Source organism: Somniosus microcephalus, chromosome 4 (assembly GCF_052327205.1).
Source record: "Somniosus microcephalus isolate GS21.2 chromosome 4, FLI_Smic_1.0, whole genome shotgun sequence".
Taxonomy (NCBI): Eukaryota; Metazoa; Chordata; class Chondrichthyes; order Squaliformes; family Somniosidae; genus Somniosus; species Somniosus microcephalus.
Window position 1 is genome coordinate 99241581 of NC_140990.1, and position 13745 is coordinate 99255325.

At 47.1% G+C, this 13745-nt stretch overlaps 1 protein-coding gene across 1 annotated transcript in view; it reads left to right on the forward strand.

Annotated features, from left to right (window-relative positions):
• Positions 1-12778, forward strand: part of LOC147119575 (uncharacterized) — a 116363-nt gene extending 103585 nt beyond the window's left edge. The window contains exons 4-6 of the mRNA XM_085985127.1: positions 6480-6499; positions 6574-8202; positions 10582-12778. Of these exons, the coding sequence (XP_085841253.1) occupies positions 6480-6499; positions 6574-7490 (937 nt within the window). The 3' untranslated portion in view covers positions 7491-8202; positions 10582-12778. The remainder of the gene's footprint in view (positions 1-6479; positions 6500-6573; positions 8203-10581) is intronic.
• Positions 12779-13745: the final 967 nt, after the last annotated feature.

Genomic DNA, 13745 nt, shown 5'->3' on the forward strand with positions numbered 1-13745 from the left:
ATAATGGGGAACAAAGAAATGGCAGACCAATTAAATACATGCTTTGGTTCTATCTTCACAAAGGAGGACACAAATAACTTCCCAGTGATGTCGGGGAACATACAGTCTAATGAGAGGGAGGAACTGAAAGAAATCAGCATTTGTAGGGAAATGGTGTTAGGGAAATTGATGGGATTGAAGGCCGATAAATCCCCAGGGCCTGATAATTTACATCCCAGGGTACTTAAGGAAGTGGCCCTAGAAATGGTAGATAGACTGCTGGTCATCTTCCAAAATTCTATAGACTCTGGAACAGTTCCCATGGATTGGAAGGTAGCTAATGTTACCCCACTATTCAAAAAAGGTGGTAGAGAAAATGAGGAATTATAGACCGGTAAGCCTGACATCGGTAGTAATAATAATAATAATAATAATTCAACTTTATTGTCATTGCACAAGTACATGAACAACGAAATGTGATCTTGCAAGCTCCCATGACTGGGAGAAGCAAAGTGGCATGACTGGGAGAAGCAAAGTGGGGAAAATGCTAGAGTCCATTATAAAAGATGTAATAGCAGAGCACTTGGAAAACAGTGACAGGATCGGACAAAGTCAACATGGATTTACAAAAGGTAAATCGTGCTTGACTAATCTACTGGAATTTTTTGAGGATGTAACTGGTAAAATTGATAAGGGAGAACCAGTGGATGTGGTGTATTTGGACTTTCAGAAGGATTTCGATAAGGTCCCGCATAAGAGATTAGCATGTAAAGTTAAGGCACATGGGATTGGGGGCAAGGTACTGACTTGGATAGAGAACTGGTTGGCAGACAGGAAGCAAAGAGTTGGAATAAACGTTTTTTTTTCCGAGTGGCAGGCAGTGACTAGTGGGGTACCGCAGGGATCGGTCCTAGGACCCCAGCTATTCACAATATATATTAATGATCTAGACAAGGGAACTAGATGTAATATCTCCAAGTTTGCAGACGACACAAAGCTGGGTGACATGTGTGCTGCGAGGACGATGCCGAGAAACTCCAGTATGATTTGGACAGGTTGGGTGATTGGGCAGATGCATGGCAGATGCAGTATAATGTGGATAAATGCGAGGTTATCCACTTTGGTGGCAAAAACAGGAAGGCAGATTATTATCTGAACGGCAATAGATTGGGAGAAGGGGAAGTGCAACAAGACCTGGGTGTCCTTGTGCACCAGTCGCTGAAGGTAACCATGCAGCAGCAGGCGGTTAAGAAGGTAAATGGTATGTTGGCCTTCGTAGTGAGAGGGTTCGAGTACAGGAACAAGGATGTCTTGCTGCAGTTGTACAGGGCCTTGGTGAGACCACACCTTGAGTATTGTGTGCAGTTTTGGTAGCCTTATCTGAGGAAGGATGTTCTTGCCATGGAGGGAGTGCAGCGAAGATTCACCAGACTGATACCTGGGATGGCAGGAATAGCGTATGATGAGAGATTGGGTCGATTGGGCTTACACTCGCTGGAGTTTAGAAGAATGAGCGGGGATCTCATTGAAACTTATAAAATTCTAACAGGACTAGAGAGACTAGATGCAGGAAGGATGTTCCCGATGGCCGGGGAGTCCAGACCCAGGGGTCACAGTCTAAGGATAAGGGGTAAGCCATTTAGAACTGAGAGGAGGAGGAATTTCTTCACCCAGAGAGTGGTGAACCTGTGGAATTCTCTACCACAGAAGGCAATTGAGGCCAATTCATTAAATATATTCAAGAAGGAGTTAGATATATTTCTTAAGGCTAAAGGGATCAAGGGATATGGGGAGAAGGCAGGGACATGGTACTGAATTTGGATGATCAGCCATGATCTCATTGAATGGCGGAGCAGGCTCGAGGGGCTGAATGGCCTACTCCTGCTCCTATCTTCTATGTTTCTATGAAATTTCCAACTGTTGACACTCCAGAGTGTCCACATTGAGAACTGTTGCTGTAAATACTCTTAAGAAAAGCTTTTCAAGTTCAAAGCAGCTGGTGCACTATACAGGGCACTGATACTGGAGAGAGACTGTTTCAATATCCTGTGCGTGGGAAGAAACACCCCACCTGCTGAGACTCCAGTGAGTTCACATGTGAGTGCAGGGGTTTAGATTCTGTTATTAATCACATCCAGGACTGAACCATGGCAGAGTGCCCATGCACTTGGGTTTCTGTGTGAATTATTGATGAATTTTCTCTCACTCAGATCACAGAAACTCATTTTCAATGCACTAATTGGGGCTTTCAATGGCGGGGCTGTTCCCCTAAATGAAGGGGACATTGTGCCCTGTGCACACTGGAGGAGCGTAGCGCGCAGGCGCAGTGCTGCCCTGTATTTTGAGCATGCGCAGTGTCACTGTGATTGGAGCCCTGCGAGTGCTGGGAGCGGACAAGGTTGGAGCCGCGGTTTTGAGCCGATTACGAATCAGCGGAGCGCAAGGCAGGCAACGCACCCAGCGGGCGGGCTTCATAAGCACCTGGTGTAGGCCGCAAGCCCCGAATGAGAACCTACAGGTTCCGCGTTTGCAGCTCCGGGGCTTTTTCCCGGTAACAGGCCCAGTTTGACGGCCGCCATCTTTGTAAATGAATGCGGTTAGTTTGTGGGCCGCCATCTTGATTCAACGAGCAGTAGAGCGCATGCGCGGCCATCTTTGCAAAGGAACCAGCAGCGGTCGGAGCTTCAGGGTCCAAGTGAGTGTACATATTTGATGCACACGAAAACAAATAAACTGTAACTAATAAAACTTAAATTAAAATGTGGTTGGAGAGAGAGAGAGGAACCAGTGACTGTAGAACTGAACCCAGCCGGAGTTAGCACCTTCAGGGGAGGAGAGGGAGGGGAACCAGTGACTGTAGAACTGAACCCAGCCAGAGTCAGCACCTTCAGGGGAGGAGAGGGAGGGGAACCAGTGAACCTAGCCAGAGTCAGCCCCTTCAGGGGAGGAGAGGGAGGGGAACCAGTGAGCGACCAGGAAAAGCTTGCGGTGCAGACGGCATACCAAGCGCGATGATTAAACACACAGACGATAAAATGAAACTGGCTATCCTAAAACTCTTCAACTTGGTTCTGAGTGTCGGTTACTTCCCTGATACCTGGAACAAAGGACTCATAACGCCCATATACAAAAGTGGGGACAAAGTCGACCCAAATAACTATCGAGGCATCTGTGTAAACAGTAACCTGGGGAAGGTATTCTGTAGTATCATAAACAAAAGACTTATAAACTTCCTTGAGGAACACAATGTCTTGAGTAAAAGCCAAATTGGATTCCTGCCAAACTATAGAACATCAGATCATATCTTCACCCTACAGACCCTAATTGACAAACACGTTCATCAAAACAAAAGCAAAATCTACGCATGCTTTATAGATTTCCAGAAGGCTTTCGATTCCATCTGGCACGACGGTTTATTCCTGAAACTTATCGAAAGCGGGGTAGGTGGAAAAACATATGATGTAATTAAATCAATGTATACAAACAACAAATGTGCAGTTAAAATTGGAGACAAACAAAATACTTCCCACAGGGGCGGGGGGTGACGCAGGGCTCGCCCATCTCACCGACACTCTTTAATATGTACATAAATGAATTGGCAAAACTACTTGAACAATCTACAGCACCCGGCCTCACCCTATATGAATCCAAGGTTAAATTCCTCCTCTATGCAGATGACCTGGTTCTGCTGTCACCAACTAAGGAGGGTCTACAGCAGAACCTGGATCTGCTGGAGTCGTTCTGCCAGACCTGGGCCCTGACAATAAATCCCCAAAAAACCAAAGTCCTTGTGTTCCAGCAAAGATCCAGACATCAGGGACCCAAAATAAATTTCACACTAGGAACAACCAAAATTGAACAAACCACTAACTACACATACTTGGGCTTAAAAATCAGTTCTACGGGAAATTTTCATCAGGCTGTGAATGAACTGAAAGAGAAAGCAAGAAGGGCTTTCTATGCCATGAAAAAATCAATCCAAATAGAAATCCCAATTAGCATTTGGCTCAAAATTTTCAAATCAGTAATTGAACCAATTGCACTCTATGGCAGTGAGGTGTGGGGACCGCTAACACAACAAGAATTTGCAAAATGGGACAAACACCCAATTGAGATCCTACATGCAGAATTCTGTAAAAGTATCCTCCGGACTCAAAGGAAAACCGTAAACAATGCATGCAGGGCAGAACTAGGCCAATATCCATTAATAATCACTATCCAAAAAAGAGCCACCAAATTTTGGAAACACCTAGAAATGAGCAACCCCTAATGCTATCATTACGAAGCCCTGAAATGCCAAGAGAGGACCATAAAGAAGAATACCCTCAGTCAACTAGTCCTGGGACTCAGTGAAGTAACTACTAACACTACTAACAATAACCAGCCCCAGGACAGTGACAGCGTAACACAAAGAATTCGACCTAACACAATCGTCGCTAAGCAAAAGGAAAAATATCTGTCATATTGGGCAGAAACAACAAAAACCCAAAGCAAACTCAATTGCTACTTGGCCCTAAACAGACAATACAACATGGCTGATTACCTGACCAGGGTAAAGGATAGCAAACTGAGAAAAACCTTGACAATGTACAGACTTAGTGAACATAGTCTGGCGATCGAAAAAGGTAGACACAGGCAGACCCGGCTACCAAGAGAGGACAGGATATGCTCTCACTGCAGTCAGGGAGTGGTGGAGACAGAGATGCACTTCCTCACAGCTTGTAGAAAATATCAGGGCATAAGGGAGAATTTCTACCCAAAATTCACAAAAATATGCCCGGAATTCAGAAATTTGAATGACGACCAAAAACTCCCATACCTACTAGGGGAAGAGAGAAATTGTGTAACCTTAGTGGCACACTATGTTACAGCTTGCCATAAACAGAGGGACAACCACTAAATATAAGAAAAGAGTATATACAAATTATATGAATGTATATTTATACACTCAGGGATATATCTGTTTATACACTGTATGGATAGATCTGTATTTTTGTGTACAACCATGAATGTTTTTCGATGCTTTGGCAACATAAGATGTACCTTGTCATGCCAATAAAGCGATTTGAATTGAATTGAATTGAATTGAGTGTAGAACTGAACCCATCCAGAGTCAGCTCCTTCAGGGGAGGAGAGGGAGGGGAACCGTGAGTGTAGAACTGAACCCATCCAGAGTCAGCACCTTCAGGGGAGGAGAGGGAGGGGAACCAGTGAGTGTAACATAGAAACATAGAGAAATAGGTGCCAGGAGTAGGCTATTCGGCCCTTCGAGCCTGCTCTGCCATTCAATATGATCATGGCTGATCCTCTATCTCAATACCATATTCCTGCTTTCTCCCTATACCCTTTGATGCCTTTTGTGTCTAGAAATCTATCTATCTCCTACTTAAATATATTCAGTGACTTGGCCTCCACAGCCCTCTGTGGTAGAGAATTCCACAGGTTCACTACCCTCTGAGTGAAGAAATTTCTCCTCATCTCAGTCCTAAATGTCCTACCCCGTATCCTGAGACTGTGACCCCTCTCATTCTTCTAAACTCGAGTGAATACAGGCCTAGTTGACCCAATCTCTCCTCATACGACAGTCCTGCCATCCCAGGAATCTGTGTGGTGAACCTTCGCTGCACGCCCTCTATGGCAAGTATATCCTTTCTTAGGTAAGGAGACCAAAACTGCACACAGTACTCCAGACCCTCTACAACTGTAGTAAGACATCCTTGCTTCTGTACTCAAATCCTCTTGCAATGAAGGCCAACATACCATTTGTCTTCCTAACTGCTTGCTGCACCTGCACCTGTGTACAACTGAACCCTGCCAGAGTCAGCACCTTCAGGGGAGGAGAGGGAGGGGAACCAGTGAGTGTAGAACTGAACCCAGCCAGAGTCAGCACCTTCAGGGGAGGAGAGGGAGGGGAACCAGTGAGTGTAGAACTGAACCCAGCCAGAGTCAGCACCATCAGGGGAGGAGAGGGAAGGGAACCAGTGAGTGTAGAACTGAACCCAACCAGAGTTAGTGGTGAAAACTGGGAGTGGAGGACAAACTGTCTTGAGACGTGCGATGTGTTTGGATTTGAGCACAGGGAGGAGGGAAAGTGTGCGTGACGGGGATTTATAGCTTAGGAGGAACAAGAGAGGAATGAATGTTCCATAGATACTAGAATTGTCTGTTCTGAATTTTTGTCCTGTACTTACAGTGATGAGTTTTGTAAACTCCTTTTACAGGGTATTTGAAGGGGAGGATTTGCAGAAGGGAAACTCAAACCAAGCATCAGTTCAAGATCTGACAGAGTCACTCGATTCATCAGGACCTGAATATCATCGGTCTTTCAATGTGGAAGGAGTAATGTTTGCATGTTCTGTCTGTGGGAAAAGATTTCAATCATCAGTGTAACTGGAAAAGCACCGAGACACGCACACCCGAGTGAGAGTGTTCCAGTGCACTGCCTGTGGAAAGAGCTTCAACCAGTTACACAGCCTGAAAAAACATCGCACCATTCACAGCGGGGAGAAACCGTACACGTGTTCTGTATGTGACGAGGCTTCAACCGATCGTCCAATCTGGAGAGACAGAAGAACACCCGCACCACGGAGAAAGCGTGGAAATGTGGGGACTGTGGGAAGGGATTCAATTACCCGTCTGAGCTAGAAGTTCATCATCGCACTCACACTGGGGAGAGGCCATACACCTGCTCTGTGTGTGGGAAGGAATTCACTCAGTCATCCACCCTGCTGACACACCAGCGAGTTCACACTGGGGAGAGACCGTTCACCTGCTCTGAGTGTGGGAAGGGATTCACTCGGTCATCCGACCTGTTGACACACCAGCGAGTTCACACTGGGGAGAGGCCGTTCACCTGCTCCGTGTGTGAGAAGGGATTCCCTTCGTCATCCAACCTGCTGAAACACCAGCGAGTTCACACTGGGGAGAGGCCATTCACCTGCTCCGTGTGTGGGAATGGATTCACTCAGTCATCCACCCTGCTGAGACACCAGCGAGTTCACACCGGGGAGAGACCGTTCACCTGCTCCGTGTGTGAGAAAGGATTCCCTTCGTCATCCAGCCTGCTGACACACCAGCGTGTTCACACTGGGGAGAGGCCGTTCACCTGCTCCGTGTGTGGGAAGGGATTCAATTGTTCATCCCACCTTCTAACTCACCAGCGAGTTCACACTGGAGAGAGGCCGTTCACCTGCTCTGAGTGTGGGAAGGGATTCACTCGGTCATCCAACCTGCTATCTCACCAGCGAGTTCACACTGGGGAGAGGCCGTTTACGTGTTGTGAGTGTGGGAAGGGATTCACTCATTCATCGAGCCTGCTGACACACCAGCAAGTTCACACTGGGGAGAGGCCATTCATCTGCTCTGAGTGCGGGAAGGGATTCACTCGGTCATCTGACCTGCTATTACATCAGCGAGTTCACACTGGGGAGAGGCCGTTCACCTGCTCCATGTGTGGGAAGGGATTCACTCGGTCATCCCACCTGCTGAGACACCAGCGAGTTCACAAGTGACTGCAGGGGTTGGATTCTGCTGTTATTGCTGCTGTTAATCACATCCCGGACTGAACTATGTTCATTCTGACAGTTGGAGCTTGTTTCTGCTAATGTTAATAAACTCCAGCCAAGTTACAGGGATTAATATTTTGATATTTCAAATAAGACAGTGTTGCGATATTTGATGTCTCTGACCTAAGAGGAGACTAATTGATGTCCTGTTACCGACTGCTCCATTTTTGGGCCTTTTCTCCTTTCTAACTCGAGATTATTTCAGTTCTCGTCCATGAGAGTAACCGAAGATACAAGTCCCAGCTCCCCATACCTTCCAGAGAGCCTCTCCTAGCCTTGGTATCCAGGAAAGGTCTCAGGAACACACCCGGGATCACTGAACACAAAACCCAGTCTGTTAATCACTTTCAGCTACTGGACTTAGCGTGTGTTCCACAGCATCTCTCTCACCTTCGATGTGTGAATAGAGCATCACGCCTGCAAACCTGCTTTCAATTTAAATTTGAATCCACTCAGCAAGTGTATTTAAAAAAAATACGTACAAGTAAACAGATCATATCAAATAATTGTCAAAGTTTTAGAGTCAACAAGATGAACAAGTAAACACACCATGGCCCAATACCCCAGCTCTATATTCACAGGAGAAAGTCTGTTATTTAACTCCTCGAGTGGACAGAATAGAGAAAGATCCCAACTCCAAGAACATCTAGAATCTGTTGTAAATATCTTTCAAATCCTGACTGGTTCAATCTGTCGGTTTCCTTTCAATTGAAGTGAATGGAAGATGAGAGGGTTTCGGAGAGTAGGGGTGAAAGAGGAGTTGGGGTGAGGGGGTTGGAGAGTAGGGGTGAAAGAGGAGTTGGGGTGAGGGGGATTGGAGAGTCGGGGTGAAAGAGGAGTTGGGGTGAGGGGGGTTGGAGAGTAGGAGTGAAAGGAGTTGGGGTGAGGGGGGTTGGGGAGTAGGGGTGAAAGGAGTTGGGGTGAGGGGGGTTGGAGAGTAGGGGTGAAAGGAGTTGGGGTGAGGGGGGTTGGAGAGTAGGAGTGAAAGGAGTTGGGGTGAGGGGGGTTGGGGAGTAGGGGTGAAAGGAGTTGGGGTGAGGGGGGTTGGAGAGTAGGGGTGAAAGGAGTTGGGGTGGGAGGTTGGAGAGTAGGGGTGAAAGAGGAGTTGGGGTGAAAGAGGAGTTGGGGTGAGGGGTTGGAGATGCAAGAAAGGGGGAAGTCTTAGTTTCTGAGTCTCCCTACTAACTAACATAAACTAAATCAGTTGTTTCTCTTATTAATTGTAGTTTAAAGATTTCATTGTCTCATTGCTGCCCTTATAATCGTGCTTTTAAAACCAATGTAACCTGCCCTGGGTAGATGCGGTTAGATTTTAAATGCAGGCCTTGGGCCTCCCTTGACTCAGATTTTAAAGTGAGAAACAGACAGCTTGTCTGTGGGAACACATCTGTCAAGGTCATATGTGACTGCCACTGTGTGGAATGTTAAATCTGCAGTGAATTAAAAAGATAGGCAAACAGCAAGGACACCATGGGGGAGAAATTCGGTATCGCCCCGTTTGGGGCGCAATTATCAGCCGGGCACAAAGATTAGCGCCTGGTGCTAATTAGCGCCTCCGACTGCAAACTTGGCTTCTATTGCCCCTGGAGGTGATTGGAGCGCTAAATCAGGCACTACACACCTCTCTTAAGGCGCAAAGGCCGAGGAGCGAGGCGCGGCCGAGGAGCGAGGCGCTACCTCAGCGCACTGGCGAAGTTCATGTGATGTCATTCAGCAATGGAACACAGACACACTGGCGCCGGCCAGTTCTTAAAGGGGAGGGTCGATCTTGCTCTCCATCCACACCCTGCTCATTGCAGCCTTGAATCTAGGCCTGGAGAGACCTGGACATCAAATTTGCTGGAAAGAACAATGGAGAGGCCCAGGGAAAGAGCTCAGAGTGCAGCCCCCACAGTCTCCTAAATCGATGCAAGGAAGGTCAAATCAAAATGAACCTGCAAAGTGCTGCTCAGTACCCAAAACTCCTTCACCCAGCGTTGAATCTCTCCAGAAGTGTCTCTCTCAGAATGCATGGTGCAAAAATGTCGCCGACAAAAAAAGGCAGGAAGCGGTCGCCTTTAAATAGCGTTTCCCCAGTCCCTTCCCGACTGCAAAACGCTCCCCTCAACCTGTCGTTGCTAACGGCAGGCGGCACCACTCAATGTCCGGGGCATTGCACGCTTGACTGACGTCACGATCTGCGGGCGCAGGAGATCGTGGCGGTAGTGTTTAGCACCGCCGTAAAATGTCTGGCCAATTTCGCGAGTGGCGCAAACATCGCCGCGCCCGGGCGCTAGTTGCTTTGTGCCCCATTAGTGCCCTCGGGCGCTAATGGGAGGTGCAAAGCAACCAAATTTTTCCCCCCCATATCTCTACCGATGGAGACATGTTCCATTTGTGTTGCCGTAACTCTTCTTAGGCAGTCCCTCGGAACCGAGGATGACGCTTCCACACTAAAAATGAGTTCTCAGGTGACTGATGAGTCCAATGCGGGACCTATAGTCTCTGTCACAGGTGGGGCAGACGGTGGTTGCAGGGACGGGTGGGTGGGGTGCTTGGGTTGACGTGCGCTCCTTCCGCTGCCTGCGCTTGGCTTCCACTTGCTCGCGGCGAAGAGACTCGAGGTGCTTCTCTTCCACTTTGTGCGGTCTTGGGCCAGGGATTCCCAGCTGTCGGTGGGGATGTTGCACTTTTTCAAGGAGGCTTTGAGGGTGTCCTGAAGCGTTTCCTCTGCCCGCCTGGGGCTCTCCTGCCATGTCGGAGCGCTGAGTAGAGCGCTTGTTTTGGGAGTCTCGTATCGGGCATGTGGACAGTGTGATCCGTCCATCGGAGCTGATCGAGCGTGGTCAAAGCTTCGATGTTGGCCTGAGTGAGAACACTGACGCTGGTGCACTAACTACCCCAGATATGGGTCTTGATGGTCAGAAACAGCTGATGTCAGGGTGTTGTGAGATGAGGAGCTGACGGGCAGGCGGAATCATTAGGTATGGGGCATCCCTGTGATTGGACAGGGGGGTTTCAGGTCTGAGTTAATGATTGGGTTAACTGGTCCCTACAGGCTTTGCTGGGAAGAAGAAGTATAAGAAGGGCTCTCTCAAACACTGACGTTGTCGAGGCATTCGGCCTGAAACTTGGGAACATCCACCAGACGCGCCGAGGATGGTTTCAGGTTGTCGGAGGACCCACACCCGCCACGCCAGGCGGATGAGCAAGCCTAGAGACCAGGTCCGATGGGGGTTGACCTGTGGCGATCGTGTCTTCTACCCAGGGCCCAACAGGTAATATAAACCTTGATTGCGCCTTGTTTAACTACTGCTCTGATGTTGTAATGTATAGAGTCTCACTTTCGCTTAATAAAATATAATTACTGTCACCAGTACGGGTCAAGTCGAATCTTTGGGAACTTAGGAGTGAAAGGGTTAATTGGCACAGACCCAGAAACTCAACATATTGGCGACCGCGGCAGGATGACTTGACAGACAGTAATCAATAAACATTTTGTTCAGTGGCGCTGGGCTCCTGAGATCTGTGGCCCAGTAATTTTTCTTGGCCAGGCTATCAATCCAGGAAGGAGAATCTCGGGGGGGGTGCAGGACTAATCTCCTACCAGTAGTTGAGCGATCGGTTTGCTGAGCATGGCTAACCTGACAGAGCGTGCCGGGGACAAGGAACATGGGAAGCTGCTCCCTGCAACTGACTTGGTATCATTCCTCGCGAGTCCAGAAGGCGACTCGTACTGAAAAGCGGTCGATTGGGTCCAAACTCAAATTGACGAGGGCAAGTTCAAATTGGACAAAGGGAAGCGTATATTGGCTTACGCAACCCACCTCTGCACGCAGACTAGAGAAACAAACAGGTGAGAGGGGAGAAGCATAAAGAGCAGGAGAAGCAGTGAGAGTGAGAGAGGTGAAAAAGATCTAAGGTGTAAGCTAACTCAGCAAAGGGAAAAAACAGCGAATTAGGGAATAAGTTGCTGAGACGACAATTTAAAAGGCAAGAGAAAAACCTTAAAGTTCAAACCGACACTGAAGCTGTCCGCTTCGGTGCCAAGAAAAATAAAGCTTACTGAGTGAAAGGAACCTTAAAGGATGCTGGAATTTCAGTTTGTGTGAAGGTGTGTGTTAAAAGTTTTCCTGACCATGAATGTTTTAAGAAGTTACAGTATTCTTTTTAAAGACAGACTTTCAGACAAAAGGAAGTGTCTCGAGGAACAGCACCTCATCTTCTGATTAGGCACTTTACAGCCTTCCGGACTCAATATCGAGTTCAACAATTTCAGATCATAACCTCGGCCCCTATAATATTTTTATATATTTTTTATCCACACTTTTGGTTTGTGCCTTTTCCTTTTTCTCTCTCTCCCACACGGCGGCTGTCCTTCACTCTGCCAGCGCATTTCACACTTCACCTAGAGCCATCCTTTGTCTCTTTACCTGTCCCTTTACCATCTCGTCTCACCTTGAATATCTCTTAATGTCTCTTCACCTCTCCCAGACCTTCCCTTTTGGTCTTTCATCCCCTCCCCCATTTCCCAGCCCCCAAACTGCTTTTTAATCCGTTTCATTTCCTGTTTTTTTCCAGTTCTGACAAAGGGTCGACCTGAAACGTTAACTCTGTTTCTCTCTCCACGGGCGTTGCCTGGCCTGCTGAGTTTTTCCAGCGTTTTCTGTTGTTATTTCGGATTTCCAGCATCCGCAGTCTTTTGCTATCGTATAAAAAGTGTCTGGTGTTTGTTTTAGCTCCGCCCACTTTTCTGTGCACTGAGCTAAAAGCCGTTTAACCCTTTGTCGTCTTGTCTTGGATGTTGGGACTTTTAAGCAAGTGTGAATATGTTGAGTTTGTTCATTCCAATTTCAGATTGTGGGACTAGAAGCAGGGGGAGGCTTTGTGATTTACATTAGAAGTTAAAGACACTGCTGTGGATATATTGTGACTGGGGCAAGTTGGGCCACTCTGAAAGCCCGGCAAGAGATTGTTTTACAAAAGATAAGCTTCAGCCTTGGCGTTACGGTCACCATGTGCCTGATCCTTGGTTTGAAATTTCCAAAGCCCTTGGATTTAATTTGTTTAAATGTGAAAAGCCAATTTTTCTCCAGTTATATTCAGTATTTTTGGTCATTTGGGAAAGTGCCTGAAGGTAACGATGAGGTAATTCACTGTTATCTCTCAGCGTGTGCTATTTTGTTTCATTTTATCTGTTCTGTATTGTGTTTAGTTCATAAAATATTGGTCTGAATTAAATTGGAATTATTGAAGTTAACGGAGCTCTGTTTTATTCACAGTTAATAATGAAGCTTTACTAATGATTTCTGCTGTTTTAACGGATTTTTAATTCCTAAGGAAGTTTTGAAGTTACAAAGACTTCAATAAAAGAACCAAGTGTTGATTTAAAACAAACTTCTGTTTGATCACTTGAGCAGTAACGAATTCAGTCTTCTGTTTCTAATCATTTTATTCTTCAAATTCAGTGTAAAAAGCAATTTACAAGCGGAGTCCAGTCCCAGGTGGAGCCCGTGTACCTAGGCCTGGGGATCTCCGTGCTCCCGAACAAAGGACAAAGCTGACATTTATAGACTGTTTTCTGATCAAACTGGAGCAGGCATTGCCTAATATGGTCGCCTCTGGCTCCTGCATAGCCCAGAGACACACGTCCACATCAACAACACACATAGTACCATAGTGGTAATGTCACTGGGCTAGTAATCCAGAGGCCTGGACTAATGACCCAGAGACGTGAGTTCAAATCCCACCACGGCAGCTGGGGAAATTAAATATATGTTTTTGTGACTGGAAGCCTGTGTCCAGTGGGGTACCGCAGGGATCGGTGCTGGGTCCCTTGCTGTTTGTGGTCTACATTAATGATTTGGATGTGAAAAAGTTCTTCCTCAAATCCCCTCTAAACCTCCTGCCCCTTACCTTGAAACTATGCCCCCTGGTTATTGACCCCTCTACTGGGGTGGTAAATAGCGAGGAGGGTAGCCTCAGTCTGCAGGACGATATAGATGGGTTGGTCAGATGGGCGGAACAGTGGCAAATGGAATTTAACCCTGAAAAGTGTGAGGTGATGCATTTTGGAGGGACTAACAAGGCAAGGGAATACATAATGAATGGTAAGACCCTAGGAAAGACAGGATCAGAGGGATCTTGGTGTGCATGTACATAGATCCCTCAAGGCAGCAGAACAGGTGGATAAGGTGGTTAAAAAGGCATATGGGATACTTG